This window comes from Crocodylus porosus, unplaced genomic scaffold, assembly GCF_001723895.1.
Source record: "Crocodylus porosus isolate Cpor-Errol unplaced genomic scaffold, CroPor_comp1, whole genome shotgun sequence".
Classification (NCBI taxonomy): Eukaryota; Metazoa; Chordata; order Crocodylia; family Crocodylidae; genus Crocodylus; species Crocodylus porosus.
In genome coordinates, this window is record NW_017728906.1 from 42,589,198 (window position 1) to 42,601,503 (window position 12,306).

The window sequence follows — 12,306 nt, forward strand, 5'->3', positions numbered from 1 at the left end:
TAGTGACTTAGGTTATTTTTTTGGAGTCTAGTGCTCCATTACCCCATTTACAATGCACATTTTTAGCATGCACAGCCGTGCAGAACTAGGTACCCAAAAAGATATAGATATAAAAAGGATTGGAAAGAAGAGAAATACCAAATTTATTTCACATTAGAAAGCAATATAACACCATAAAATAAATATGAAAAGTTTTGACCTACATAATATACAATGGACAAGAATCTGAGCTAATTTATGCCCTGTTCAGTTGTTTTAAATGCAATAGGATTGCACAGTAGGCGAGTCTGCTTAAAATTTGGACCCGCTGCTTTGGCAAATGTTAAGGACAAAATGTCCATAGCAGTACTCTAATGAGGTTGCCAGCACTTCACTTTGAAGGCTTTCGCATTAAACTCCATATTTCCAAATAGATTTACTGGATAAAGTCATGTTTGTCAGTTTACCCAATGCTGAAAGTACTGCAGATGTCAGATAGGTTTTCTCCGAAGTGAAAAGGTCAGGAGAGATGCATTGCAGAGGGAGCAAAGAGGGTTTAGGAAATGTGCACTTTAAACACATTTTGTGTGTATCTTACCTAGCTGCCAAGTCAGTTTGATGTGAAGAGAATAGGAGCCTTGTACCTGAACTGTTTTGGTTTTTGTCTCAGATTATATCCTGATATCCTTTTAAAAAATATATTCTTTAATGGAGAGTCGACTTTGTGTTTCTTTTAACAATGATGCAGTTCTACTGTGAATCACTATGTGAGTTGTCTGGATGTCACTGAGGATGTAATTTGTATCTGAGGATAATATTTAACTCTTCAGTGTTTCTATAATGGAACTTTTAAAAGGAAATATGATTTTTATATATATAGCTTTACCTTGTAATCCATCCTTTCCTTTTCAGGTATGGTTTTGAGGGAGTCATTCTCTCCATCTATGGTTTGGATCGGGAAGATCTTCACTGCGACAAAGATGATACTTGTCATTTTCAAAAATCAGAGGCCATCTTGAAAGAACTGGATGTAGAAAATGCCAAACTTTACTTGGACTTCATCGTACTTGGAATTTTCTTCTTTTCTCTGCGCCTACTTGCCTATTTTGTTCTCAGATACAAAATCAGAGCAGAGAGGTAAAGGAAGAAAACAAAACAGAACAGTCCAGTAGGAAGAACATTAGACTTGCAGTAGAGGGCACTTGTCTTTGTCTCAATGTGGCAGACCAGTGTTCAGTGCCCAGTTACAGACACTGTTATGACCTAGCCCATAAAGAACCATACGAGGTTAGTGAATATATAGTGTTAAGCTAATCGGTCCAGCTGGGTTGGGTCATGTTTTCATTACACTTTCTAGCTTTAACTAGGAAGAAGAAATAGAAGGGAATTTTGCAAGGTAGACTATCAACTCTGAGACAGTGTAACGATAACAATAACTGGTTACAAGAACTTTCCTTTATGTACCTTCTTTGTAATAAGGTAATTTTAGTCCTGATGGCCAGAGTTGGTGAAATGACATCTTTACACAGCTGGGGGATATTAATTAACACTCAAATACAAAGTGGGGAATGCAAAGAGAGAAGGATTATGTCCTGTCCTTGAATTCAGAACTTCATCTTTGCAATTTTCTATCGATCACTTTCCTTTCCCACAAGAATTACCCCTGTAAGCCAAAATTCTGTAAATGTATTAGTTCACAAAAAAAAGGTATCTTTTTAATATGGATGGATAACAACATCTTTTTAAAAGATCATGGTAATAAGTCACTTTATTTTTATTTGTGTCTAAATTTAGAATTCTGGTGCTTTATTTGATGAGCTGGTCTCAGATTAAAAAATTATAATAGTAATGGAAAATGAGAAATTCCAACTCAGCACTGTAAACCTGTTAATCATATTGGGGGGGGGGTGGAAATAGAGCAGAGTCAGTCAGGAATGTTTAAAACTGTCCACAGATGATTAAACAATCAGCCTGTGTTTTCAATGTCTTTTAAACTCACTTTATTTGTAATGTGGGAAATACTAATTCTGTTCATTATCACATGAACTACCTCCTGTGAATGCAAAAGCAAAAGTCTCCAAGGCTATTTTCACCAACAATGAGTGAAAGTAAAATCTATCCCCAATGCTTGTGAGAATGCTCAAGGACAATGGAAAAGTCAGCTTGAAAGTAAGAGCTATCATTTGTTCAGAGTTTGAAAGCTTAGCAGATTATATTAGAACACATGTGACAGTTTGCATGGAATTGTTTAAAATTTCTGCATTCATCATAAAATGAATTTACATTTGAATAGGTGGAGGCAGTGTGATGTGATAAGAATAACACTGCCAACCAATTCTGTTTTTGTCCAAATCTACCTGGGGATTAATAGCTAAGTGGTCTAAAGAGTAGGGAATTTTTTTATACATGTTGTACATTAATTTTGTTTTCTTGCATGCTCATCATAAATTGTAAGGGTGAAATCCTGGTCATAGTGGAAATCAATAGGACTTTTGCCATTGATTGACTGAGACTAGGATTTCTCCTGAAAGAACAGACTGTGCCAGATCTGATTTCTTTCACGTTTGTAGGCAGGTGCATTAGCTCCACTGTTTCCCACAGCTGTGATCCAAGTGAGGAACCAAGTCTGGGGGTGTTTTACACAAGTAGATAATGCTTTACTGAGATCAAAGGTGTTTCAGTGTCAGGAGGCCATTCAGGGACTCAGTGACCAAAGCTAGCATAATAGTTGCTGAGAGGCATTTTTTGTCTGTGAACTATCAAGAGCCACAGTTCATAGACTATTTTTGGAGGCTCGAAGAAAATGTATATGTACTAAACCCAAATTGCTTTGAGTTATGCCTGAATTTTGTATTAATTAATTTATTCTTTTTCTTAAGGCTGAAGTAGAGCCACCTTTTCTTTGGGAAACTACCTGTACATTTCACAAAAGTCTGTGAAAACTTTGACCACCAGAATGAGTTATACCGAATCCCTCATCAGTCATTTCTATGCAAACAAATTGCTCCTCCTTTACAGAACCCCATTGGAGTCAATGGAGGTCTGAGAGGGCTCCACAACGTATGTGTACAGTCACTTGTAGGATTGGGGCCTGGATAGCTAACATACATAGGAAATTTGATGAATATTGAGTACTCAAAGGAGTACTCTTGCAAATAATTTGCAGACTGAAATTTACCCACAGAGAGCATAGTTCAAACCATTCAGAATTAGGAGCAATTGTTTAAATGTTGCAGGCAATATTCATAAACAGGCAACGGGCTAAATTTGGGAAATTATCCATTTGTTGCAAACTGTTCAACACTAGCCTGAGTAAAAGGGTGTGGCATCTGCGGCATTAAATAGGTTTGTAATCAGGGTAAAGATAGTGCTTCCATCAGCAGTCATTTACCAAATATATAAATGAAGCTAATTTATGATTTATCAGTTGTAAACTAGCATGAAGGGTAATGTTATGAACAATATTCCTTTGACATTTTTAACAGTATTAATGTATTCTAATAAAAGTGTGTTCCATTTGTCCCGGGCAGTCCAGTGTAGGAATGTGAGAGCTATGCAGTGCTACCTGCTTATCTGTGCCTAGACATATTTTTAGCCTCTTTATTTGTCACATCCTCAGGTATTGTAACTTCATATTTTGTTATGTTAAAAAAACAGTGTGTTCTTCATTAGTGTTCTGAAGGAGATACCTACTCCAAAACAAGGTTTTGATTCCTTTTTTTCCAGTAGGTTTTTTCATTTCTTTCCCCCCAACTGTCTGTTGGGAAACAGTTTGCTAAAAGCCATTACTTTAAAGAATGTTTTTCATACTATTGGATCCCAGTAAATAAACTGGTTCTACTAGCTAATACTATACTTAAGATGCTCATTTTCCCTTCATTTTACAAATGAAATCTCTCTCTTTCTCTTTCTTTCTTTTGAGCATTCATTTTGGTTAAATTAAGCTTGTCCTAACTATATTTTCATATAGTGTGTCAGTTTGCAAAGTCTCTATATATGTATAACTTCATTTTTTTTCTTCAGTATATAAATAAGCTCCAGCAGTTTCATACTCACAAAAATCTCTAGTTTAACAAATTGAGTATGTACATAAAAGATAATGCAGTAGCCAATGTTGTCGAACTCCCAAGCTTTCATTATAAATAATAATGAGGCAAACTGGAGTTTAAGCATGCTGGATCCTCAACTTCTGTACGTTTATTATAAACCAACTGAAATCAATGAAAATGTGGCAAATTGCATCAGGTTAGGATTTCACCCCAAATAAAATGAGAGGCTGTCAATATTTGTTTTGAAATGTCTCTTGAAAAACTAATACATTATTCATGAATGGCAGATGGAAGATTTTACTATTCTTTTGGGTTCTTTGTTTTATCTAGGCCACAATTGCACACATTTCTTGTGTGTCATTTTATTTCTGGGTCATGTATGTATCAATGGAAATATTAAATCCTTCAAATATTTTCTTTTCATTGAAGTTTGACTGTAGACAAGGAAATCCTGAAAAACTTTTGGATTTTTTAAAAATAAGTTTCAGATCTACTGACATTTGAAAAAAATGGAGACATTTCATCTTTGTAGAGAAGAGGAAGAGAGAAACAAACAAATATCTAACTGAGAATGTCTTCATTACTTTCTATATTGAATCCAAAGCTGATATTTTTCTAAAAATTGAGAGAGAAAACATAACATAAGGGATAGCAGGTTAGGAATAACCTGCATACAAGATAGCAAACACTTCTCTGAGGTATTGCCTGTGTGGAAGCATGGTTTTACTATTTTGCACCAATGTCTGTGTGACTATGGAAATGAACATTTTATTGACCATCTTGTTTTCATCCAAAAGTTGTGTTGGTAATAGGCTGACCCGTTCTGTCTTGATGGTTCCCAAAAAAAGCAAAATTGGCTCCTGTGCCTCCCCCTTGTTAAGAGAATCCCTTCTGTTATAATGAACTTCTTGTGTAGACCTTATTCAGCAAAGTGCTTACTTACCTGTATGCATTAGAGTTGTCACTGGGACTACTTGTATCTTAAAAGTTACCCATAGCGTGAAACGCTTGGCTGGGTCAGGGCCATACTGCACAAGAAATTGGGACATGTCCTGACCTGGTTCAAAGGCTAAAGTGAAAAATATGATTTGTTCTCTCCTGTTCTGGGCCATTCTATAAAACTAGAAATAATGTTTTCAAGTGTTTATGGGAATGCAAAATATTCTACTTTTCAGGGGGGGAAAAAACAGAAACCAACCACACGAAAGAGTGTATATTTTTCTGTGTTCACTGTTAAACAGGTGTTTCTGTTAACTGCATATTTTGCTAAGCAAAAATGGACTTTGTATTTATATTTTCCTTCTCTGTATAACAAATACAAATCCAAAACTTCTGTAGGGGGTGTTTGGGGTTTTTTTCACAGCTCTGTGAACAAGTGCTGGTTATATTTAAAAGCATGTTTTTTTAGCTATTTTTCTACTAGCATGTGCTTTATAAGCCTTATGTTCTGGAACCCTAGCAAATTGCAGGAGGAACAGTTCAGTCACATTTAGCTTGGACTTCTTAACACAGGCCCACTGAAAATCCCTCCTCAAAAAGGGCAAATGCCCGTGTAGCCTAATACACATGCCTCTTTCTCAGCCCACTGAATTCTTTTCTCCAACATCTCCATTTGCTCACCTATCTGAAATTCCAGACACATTCAGGGTGTCTGCAGAGCAATGTTGTGCTATGAAGAGGTACTTGGTGTAGCTCATGTACTGGAAGCAGTACAGGCAAGTCAGTATGATTCTCCACCAAGAATAATTAGCCCGGCTGAGAAGCATTATATATTAGCCTGGGTACAGTGTTTTCCTAATGTGACTTCTGGTACTGTCAGGGTATGTCTACATGAGGCACTTAATGTGCAGTAGACTGATTGACTGCGCATACACTGTCATGCAAAAACTATGCTATCACAAAAAAAGCTGACAGTTGTACTAATGCACAGTTGGGCAGCCTATTGCACATTTAGTTAGTGCTTCCTTTTGCAAGTACTAAATATAATAAATAGTAGGCACTGTGCAGAAATGAACATGTAGACATACTCTCAATGTCTAAGTGAGGGAGAAGATCTTGTACATCTTCACTGGGCTATGCAAGAGGCTGCTTTCAGCACTAGTTTTCTACAAGTGGCTGGCTTGGTTGAAGTTAGGCTTCTGATGCTTGTGTAATATCTGGTTTAAAGCATATTGGTATCAATGGAAACCATGACTCCCAGTGACTTGTGGACACTAAGTGATTCTCATCTAGATGTGCCCATAAGAATTACGTTGTACATTTCTCATTAGGAGTATTTGCTATCCTGGTCTGGCTACTAGGACCCTGCTTTAGTCGATTCTTAAATTTATCTATACTCAGGGGAGTATTTTAATACATGCATAAGTCTCACTGCCTTGAATAGGATTGAGATCCTGGCTTTCCTGAATGGAAACCTACATTTGGCTCAGACCAAGTCTTAGGAGTTGTCATGAACATAGGAAAATGGGAGGCAGGTGGTAGAAGCGGTCATGCAGTGGAGCGGAGGGCAGAAGCTTATTTTCAATTAAATGAGAAGGAGCCTAGAGACCCAGTCACAAAGTATCAATGCTGCTGTTTGTACAGCAGTTAGAACCACAGTTCTAGCTAGAGGAAATGTTTTCTAGGCTGCTTTCAACCACTGTCTGTGCTGACTTTGCCAGTAAGATGTGAGTATTTTCGATTCCAAAGTTAGCAGCAGCAAGGTCATTTCCTGCAGCATGCCAATAGTTTAACTCCATTCTTGTTCGGGCCTTTGTTTGAAAACCCAGTTGTGATTTTTTTTCCATCCCCCTTTGGTTCTGTTTATTTCTTGGTTAATGCTGGCAGCAACTAAACTGCTTTGGGGTTGCATTCTGAGGTTTTGCATGAGATATTAAATGTTTCATTTGCTGTATCAGTCAATCATAGGAATCAATCTTGCCATCAGTGCTCATGCTGTTTGGCATCCCACACAGCTGGGACCTATTTTATTTCCACTCGTGTTGTTGGTCTGTTTTTTAATTTGGCATTCTCTTTTAGTGTCTTTACTAATAACCTTGGCACAAGCCTCAGAGACATTAAACCTGTAGCATTTTATATTGACCTTTTGCAGTGATAAATCCTGACTCAATGCTTCCTATACCCACTGGCAGCAGTGATTATAAAGATTGTAGATGAACTTTGGAGCCCTGCCAGATCAGCTGTTTGCTGAGCTCTGTGCATCAGCTCAGCTGGTGACTCTTACTTTTGTTTACCACTTCTTCACATAAAACTATATTGCTGAATACCTATGAAAGTTTCTGTGGATGAGGGCTTGACTTATCAAAAAAAAATTGCAATTCAAACTAGTCATGAGGTCTCAAAAGTACTTGAATACAAACTGATGGGATGTCCAGTATGTAGTATCATTTGCCAGTGAAGCCCTACCAATAAAAGCAGCAGCATATGAAAAGGTGGGTGAGATTTCCAGAGGCCCATAAACTTTGTATGCAGCAGAGGCTTGATCAAAGCCTCTTGAAACCAGTGGAAAGTTTACATGGTTTAGTTCCCCCCTACCACTTCCCAGGGGTATTAGATCTTCCATACAGCCATCTGTTGTCTATTTTTGTAATAGGCTTTTATGATCACACTTGACGAACTGTGTAGTTGCCACTTTTGAGTCCAGTCCTGCTCTCAGTGGAGTTAATGGCAAAACTTTCAGTGCAACGTTAGAGCAACAGTTAGCCAGAATGATTTCTGTTGTCATAGCACATAGACCATACAAATAAAAAAAAAAATGTGTAAAAGTGTGCATTGGATATGAAACTTTGCAAACCCAAGGAAAGTCAGTGCTAAGGCTGACATTCTTAAACAGGCCCATAGGAGTGGTGATTGCATCCTGTTTGACTGAGTATGTAAGATAACTCTTCTTTATTTACCCCCTTCCCCACCAATGTAGGTGTGCAAAAGATCGGAACTTCTGCCTTAAATCTGCCTTTTACTATTCTTGCTACTTTTGTAACTACATGGTGGCACAGGTTTTTGTGGCTATCAATTACTATTTCTTGCCCAGTGGAAGTTATTCAGCAGCAGGAGGGACACATGCAGTCAGTGGTTAATTTTGGACTAGGGACGGATCTTCCTTGCTCTTGATACATTTAATTCCCATTTTGTATTACTTTTGATAAATGTCATGTGAAATCTAGACATGTTTAATGATTAAGGTTAATGACACTGGCTGCTTCTGACTTCTAAAAGTAACTGTAGTTGCTAATTATGGAATTACTGTGACCAGTAATTGCAGAAATATTATGAACTATCCACTGCCCTTTTCCTGTGATGAGACCTTGTGAGGATATTACTGTACACACCAATGTAAATATATGGATCTACCAACAGGAATTCCTTTTCAATTGCTCAGTCATCATGCTGACACAGTTGCCCATTGTGAAGTCCAATTCATAAAGCTTGATAATATCGAGGACGAAAGCCCCTGGCAACTAATTAGTAGGAAGATGAGGATGGCTCAGCATGTCATCTCTGTTGCTTTGGTCTTAGGATTGCTGGTTTTGCAGTTGGCACTGTTGGTATTGCCATGCCCACAGAACAGGCTTTACTAACTGTTGTACGGCCATCAGCCAATTTTGTGTTGCTAAAATGAAGCAGTTCGTTGGCTTGGGGTGAGACTACTCAGCATCTTTCATGATCAAAACCACACTGTCCTGCCCATAAATCCATTTTTGTAAGTAGAATTCACATTCATACAAATCAGTTTAAATATTGTGTATTTATGTCACCTTGTACTTTTTTCCTGTTCAGAAGTCACAGTTTGAACCATCAGCCATAACAACTTTGTTTTAATTTTATGCATCCAGTGGCATATTTTTTTACTTCTATTTGTATGCATCCTAATAATCGTATTTAAGAACATGAGCTCTAACTTTGGCTTTTGATGTCAATATCATTTAGTGTATAGCCTTTAACGTTATTCTCATTTATGGGACCTTTCTGTAGTAGATCTTTAGTTTCTTTCAAGAGACAGTCATACTTTGTTTTAGAAGTGTGAAAAACAGCTGGGAATAATCCTTTGGGATGATATTCATGGTGGTACAGAGAGTCCATACTAATCCTGTGTACCATTTAAGTCTTTAAAATAGGGCTTAACCGGGATTTAATTGGTCCATGGGCCTCATGATACTGAACTGAATGTCACCCTTTGATTTCAACTTACCTAATTTCACTGTGTGTCGTGTTACACTCTAGAGCAGTGGGGGCCAAACTTTTTGGCAGGTATACCACAAATTAGCCTTGAACCCTCCCTGAGTGCCACTCTGGTCACCTTTCCCTCTTTCCCTGCCCAATCTATTGCTCTGCTTTCTGCTCCCTGCCCTTTTGCTGCTGTGCTTTCTGCCCCTTCTTTGATCTGCCACATGCCATACACAGAGGCTTCCCAGGCTGCCTGTGGCACTTTATGCCTCAGGTTAGACACCTCTGCTCTAGAAGTGACATTAATGATGCCTTTGATGCCAGTGCTAAATAGTTGAATATATTAGTTGCCTTTTGTAAAATTAATTAATAAGTACTTCTGGATCTAATGTTGTCCCCTTCTCCCATGCCCAAAACTAACCCATATTATAAAGATATTGCAGAGGTGACACAAAATCTTTGGGCTAGCTCCTATTCTGCCTGTTAGGATACCCAAGTGGGCTTAGGTGCCTAAATGTATCCCTATTTTATCCTGCTTGAGTTCACAAAAAATCATTAACTCATCTACTTTTGTAATATGCATCTTAGGCTTAAGACTAACTCAAAAATGCAGCGAGGAGGAGGATTCATCCACCTTTCGCATGAACAGGTTTTCAGGGACTTTAGCATGGCAGTCCAAAACTGTGCTGAAGCGTCTAACTCCACTTAAGCACACAATAGGGAGAATAGTAACTACTCCTTTGTTTCTCGAGGGTTTTTTTTTTTTACGGGGAGAATATTTCATTAGTACATATTTTAGGACCACATTAAAACTAAATATTGTAATGGCTTCTTTCTGTTACTACAGAAAACCAGGCTGCTTGGGTTTAATTGTAGCTGAACTTTACAAATGTTGATCTTCACACCTTACAAATGTGAATGGTTTGGAAAAAATGCAATTAAAAAATTCCGAAAGGAAAAAATGCTTATTAAATATGCTATAAAAGCTAGTACATTGCATTTGTAGTGTTCTTCTCTGACAGGGAAGGAAAATGATAATTTTTAGGTATGTTTAAAGAAAAACAAAAATAGTCCTACAATGTAGTCAGGATATGTTTTAGATTTGTGCAATACCTGATCTCAGTTGGTTGAGCTTGTGGTGAGAATCTACTGCCCTGGAATCTACTGCTGAGGCATTTAACATGTTTATTTTTTTAAACAAAAAGCAAGAGTCAATGCAAGTAAAATTTTTAATCAGCGTGCTACAGTGTGCATATTATGTATTTCTGATATAACTGTTGTCTCTTGTTTCTGTAATGCAAGGTGCATTACTATGAATCAATTTTATTATGCTTGTTTAGGAGACTATTGCTGCCTGCACGCTGTGGTATATTTGCACTGTTATAGATACATACATATATTAGGTAATATATATGTATATATAGTATCTAAACCTTGTCTTTTTCAGGTTGCTCATTATCTTTGTAGTTCATACTTACTGGAATAATCAACCTGAGTAAAAACTTTGGGATGTGGGGCATTCTGATGACGTATTCAAAACAGAGAAATCTTTGTATATTTCTGTATAGTTAATACCTGTAGAAGATTTGTATGTGCATCATTTTCCAAATTAGGGCTTTGTTTTCTGAGAATAGAGGACATTTATGATGACGTAATAAACAATATCAAATAAAGTGTTATTTTCAGACAACAGCCTTAGTCTCTGTTCAGTTTCAAAGGAGAGTTGCAAACAAAGCACTGGTGAATAACAGAACATTTCCAAGACAGTTCATAGACATATAGACCAGACAGGTGTAGTTCTGCCACGAGGTAAAAGGCAGTGCATTGCATTTTGTTTGGTTTAACGTATCTTTTAGTTCGGTTATAGGTATCTTGTAAGGGGTGGGCAAAATATGGTCTGCAGGCTGGATCTGTCCTGCCAGGTCATTCTATCTGGTGCTCAGGGACCCTCCAAATATCAATTATTACTGGCCTGTGGGCACCCCTCTGAAAGCCAGTGGAAGGCATGAGCTTTTAGAGGTCATACGTCATCAGATTGGGTGGGCTCTGTGCCTCCACCTCCGTGGGGCTCCTGGCACTCCAGCTAGGAGCCCCAGGTGGAGGCACAAAGCACGAGGATGCGTGATGAGACAGCTGGTGAGTAGGGAGGGGAGCTTCCACTTGCAGTGCCAGGGGCCCCATGCACAGGCATGGAGCCAGCCTAGCCAGGCCTGGCAGCACACTCCTGGCTGGAATGCTGGGATCCCCACATGCTGGCACAGATCCAGTCTGGCAGACCTGAAGGCTCATACCAGTGGGTCAGGCCAGGCCAGGCCAGGCCAGCTCTGTGCCCAGTACTCAGCTGGAGCTGCACACTGCTGGGGGGCTCTGCCTGCCATGGGCCATGAGTGCCCCAAGGCTGCTTGCTGCTGGTGGTGGTGGCAGGGTGTGTGCATCACGGTGGGGGAGGTATGTAGTAGAGGGGCCCCATACCCACCCATAAAACCCATACCCACTCACACCCCTTCACAAACCCCACACCCATCCACACACAAACCACACTTCCTATGTCCCTTCAACCCCCCCACATACCCACAAATCCCACCCCCCAAGCATACCCCACACACCCCTTCACAAAAAAGACTTTATTTTGAGCTATTAGTCACCTCTGTATACACTAAGCAAACACACATAAATCAGGACAAAAATAGTTTTTTGAAATAAAATTAAAATGTTACAGCAGATGTTTTATTTTTAGTGTATGATTTGTTTTTTTCCAGTTCTAAGATGGCAACCCCTCCCTCCAAAAAGGAATATTTGGGGGAGCAAGGACAGGGACTCTTCTCCTTGTTTTTTCTTCTCCTTTCCTCATTTAGAAAATATCTGTAACCCATCTCATGAAACATGTGTATTACTTTTTTTTTTTTCCTTATAATCAATTTAGCACAGGATTAATCTTCTCATTAGGTGGACTTCTCCAGGTAATATATGAAGGAGAAAGCAGAACAGCAGTACAGAGATAAAAACCCCACAAAGTACAAGGTAAGGAAAGGATGTGGGGGTTGTCAGGGTGTGGTATGGAAGGGATCCCAGGTTGGCATTAAGGGAAGCTCTGGCAAGTAACTCCTGTCTGGAA

The 12,306-nt window shown here is 38.7% G+C and overlaps 1 protein-coding gene across 1 annotated transcript in view; it reads left to right on the top strand.

Moving 5' to 3' along the window:
* Nucleotides 1-7,325, top strand: part of ABCG1 (ATP binding cassette subfamily G member 1) — a 64,764-nt gene extending 57,439 nt beyond the window's left edge. Inside the window, exon 15 of the mRNA XM_019528985.1 lies at nt 892-7,325. Within this exon, the coding sequence (XP_019384530.1) occupies nt 892-1,120 (229 nt within the window). The 3' untranslated portion in view covers nt 1,121-7,325. The remainder of the gene's footprint in view (nt 1-891) is intronic.
* The last annotated feature ends 4,981 nt before the right edge of the window (nt 7,326-12,306 follow it).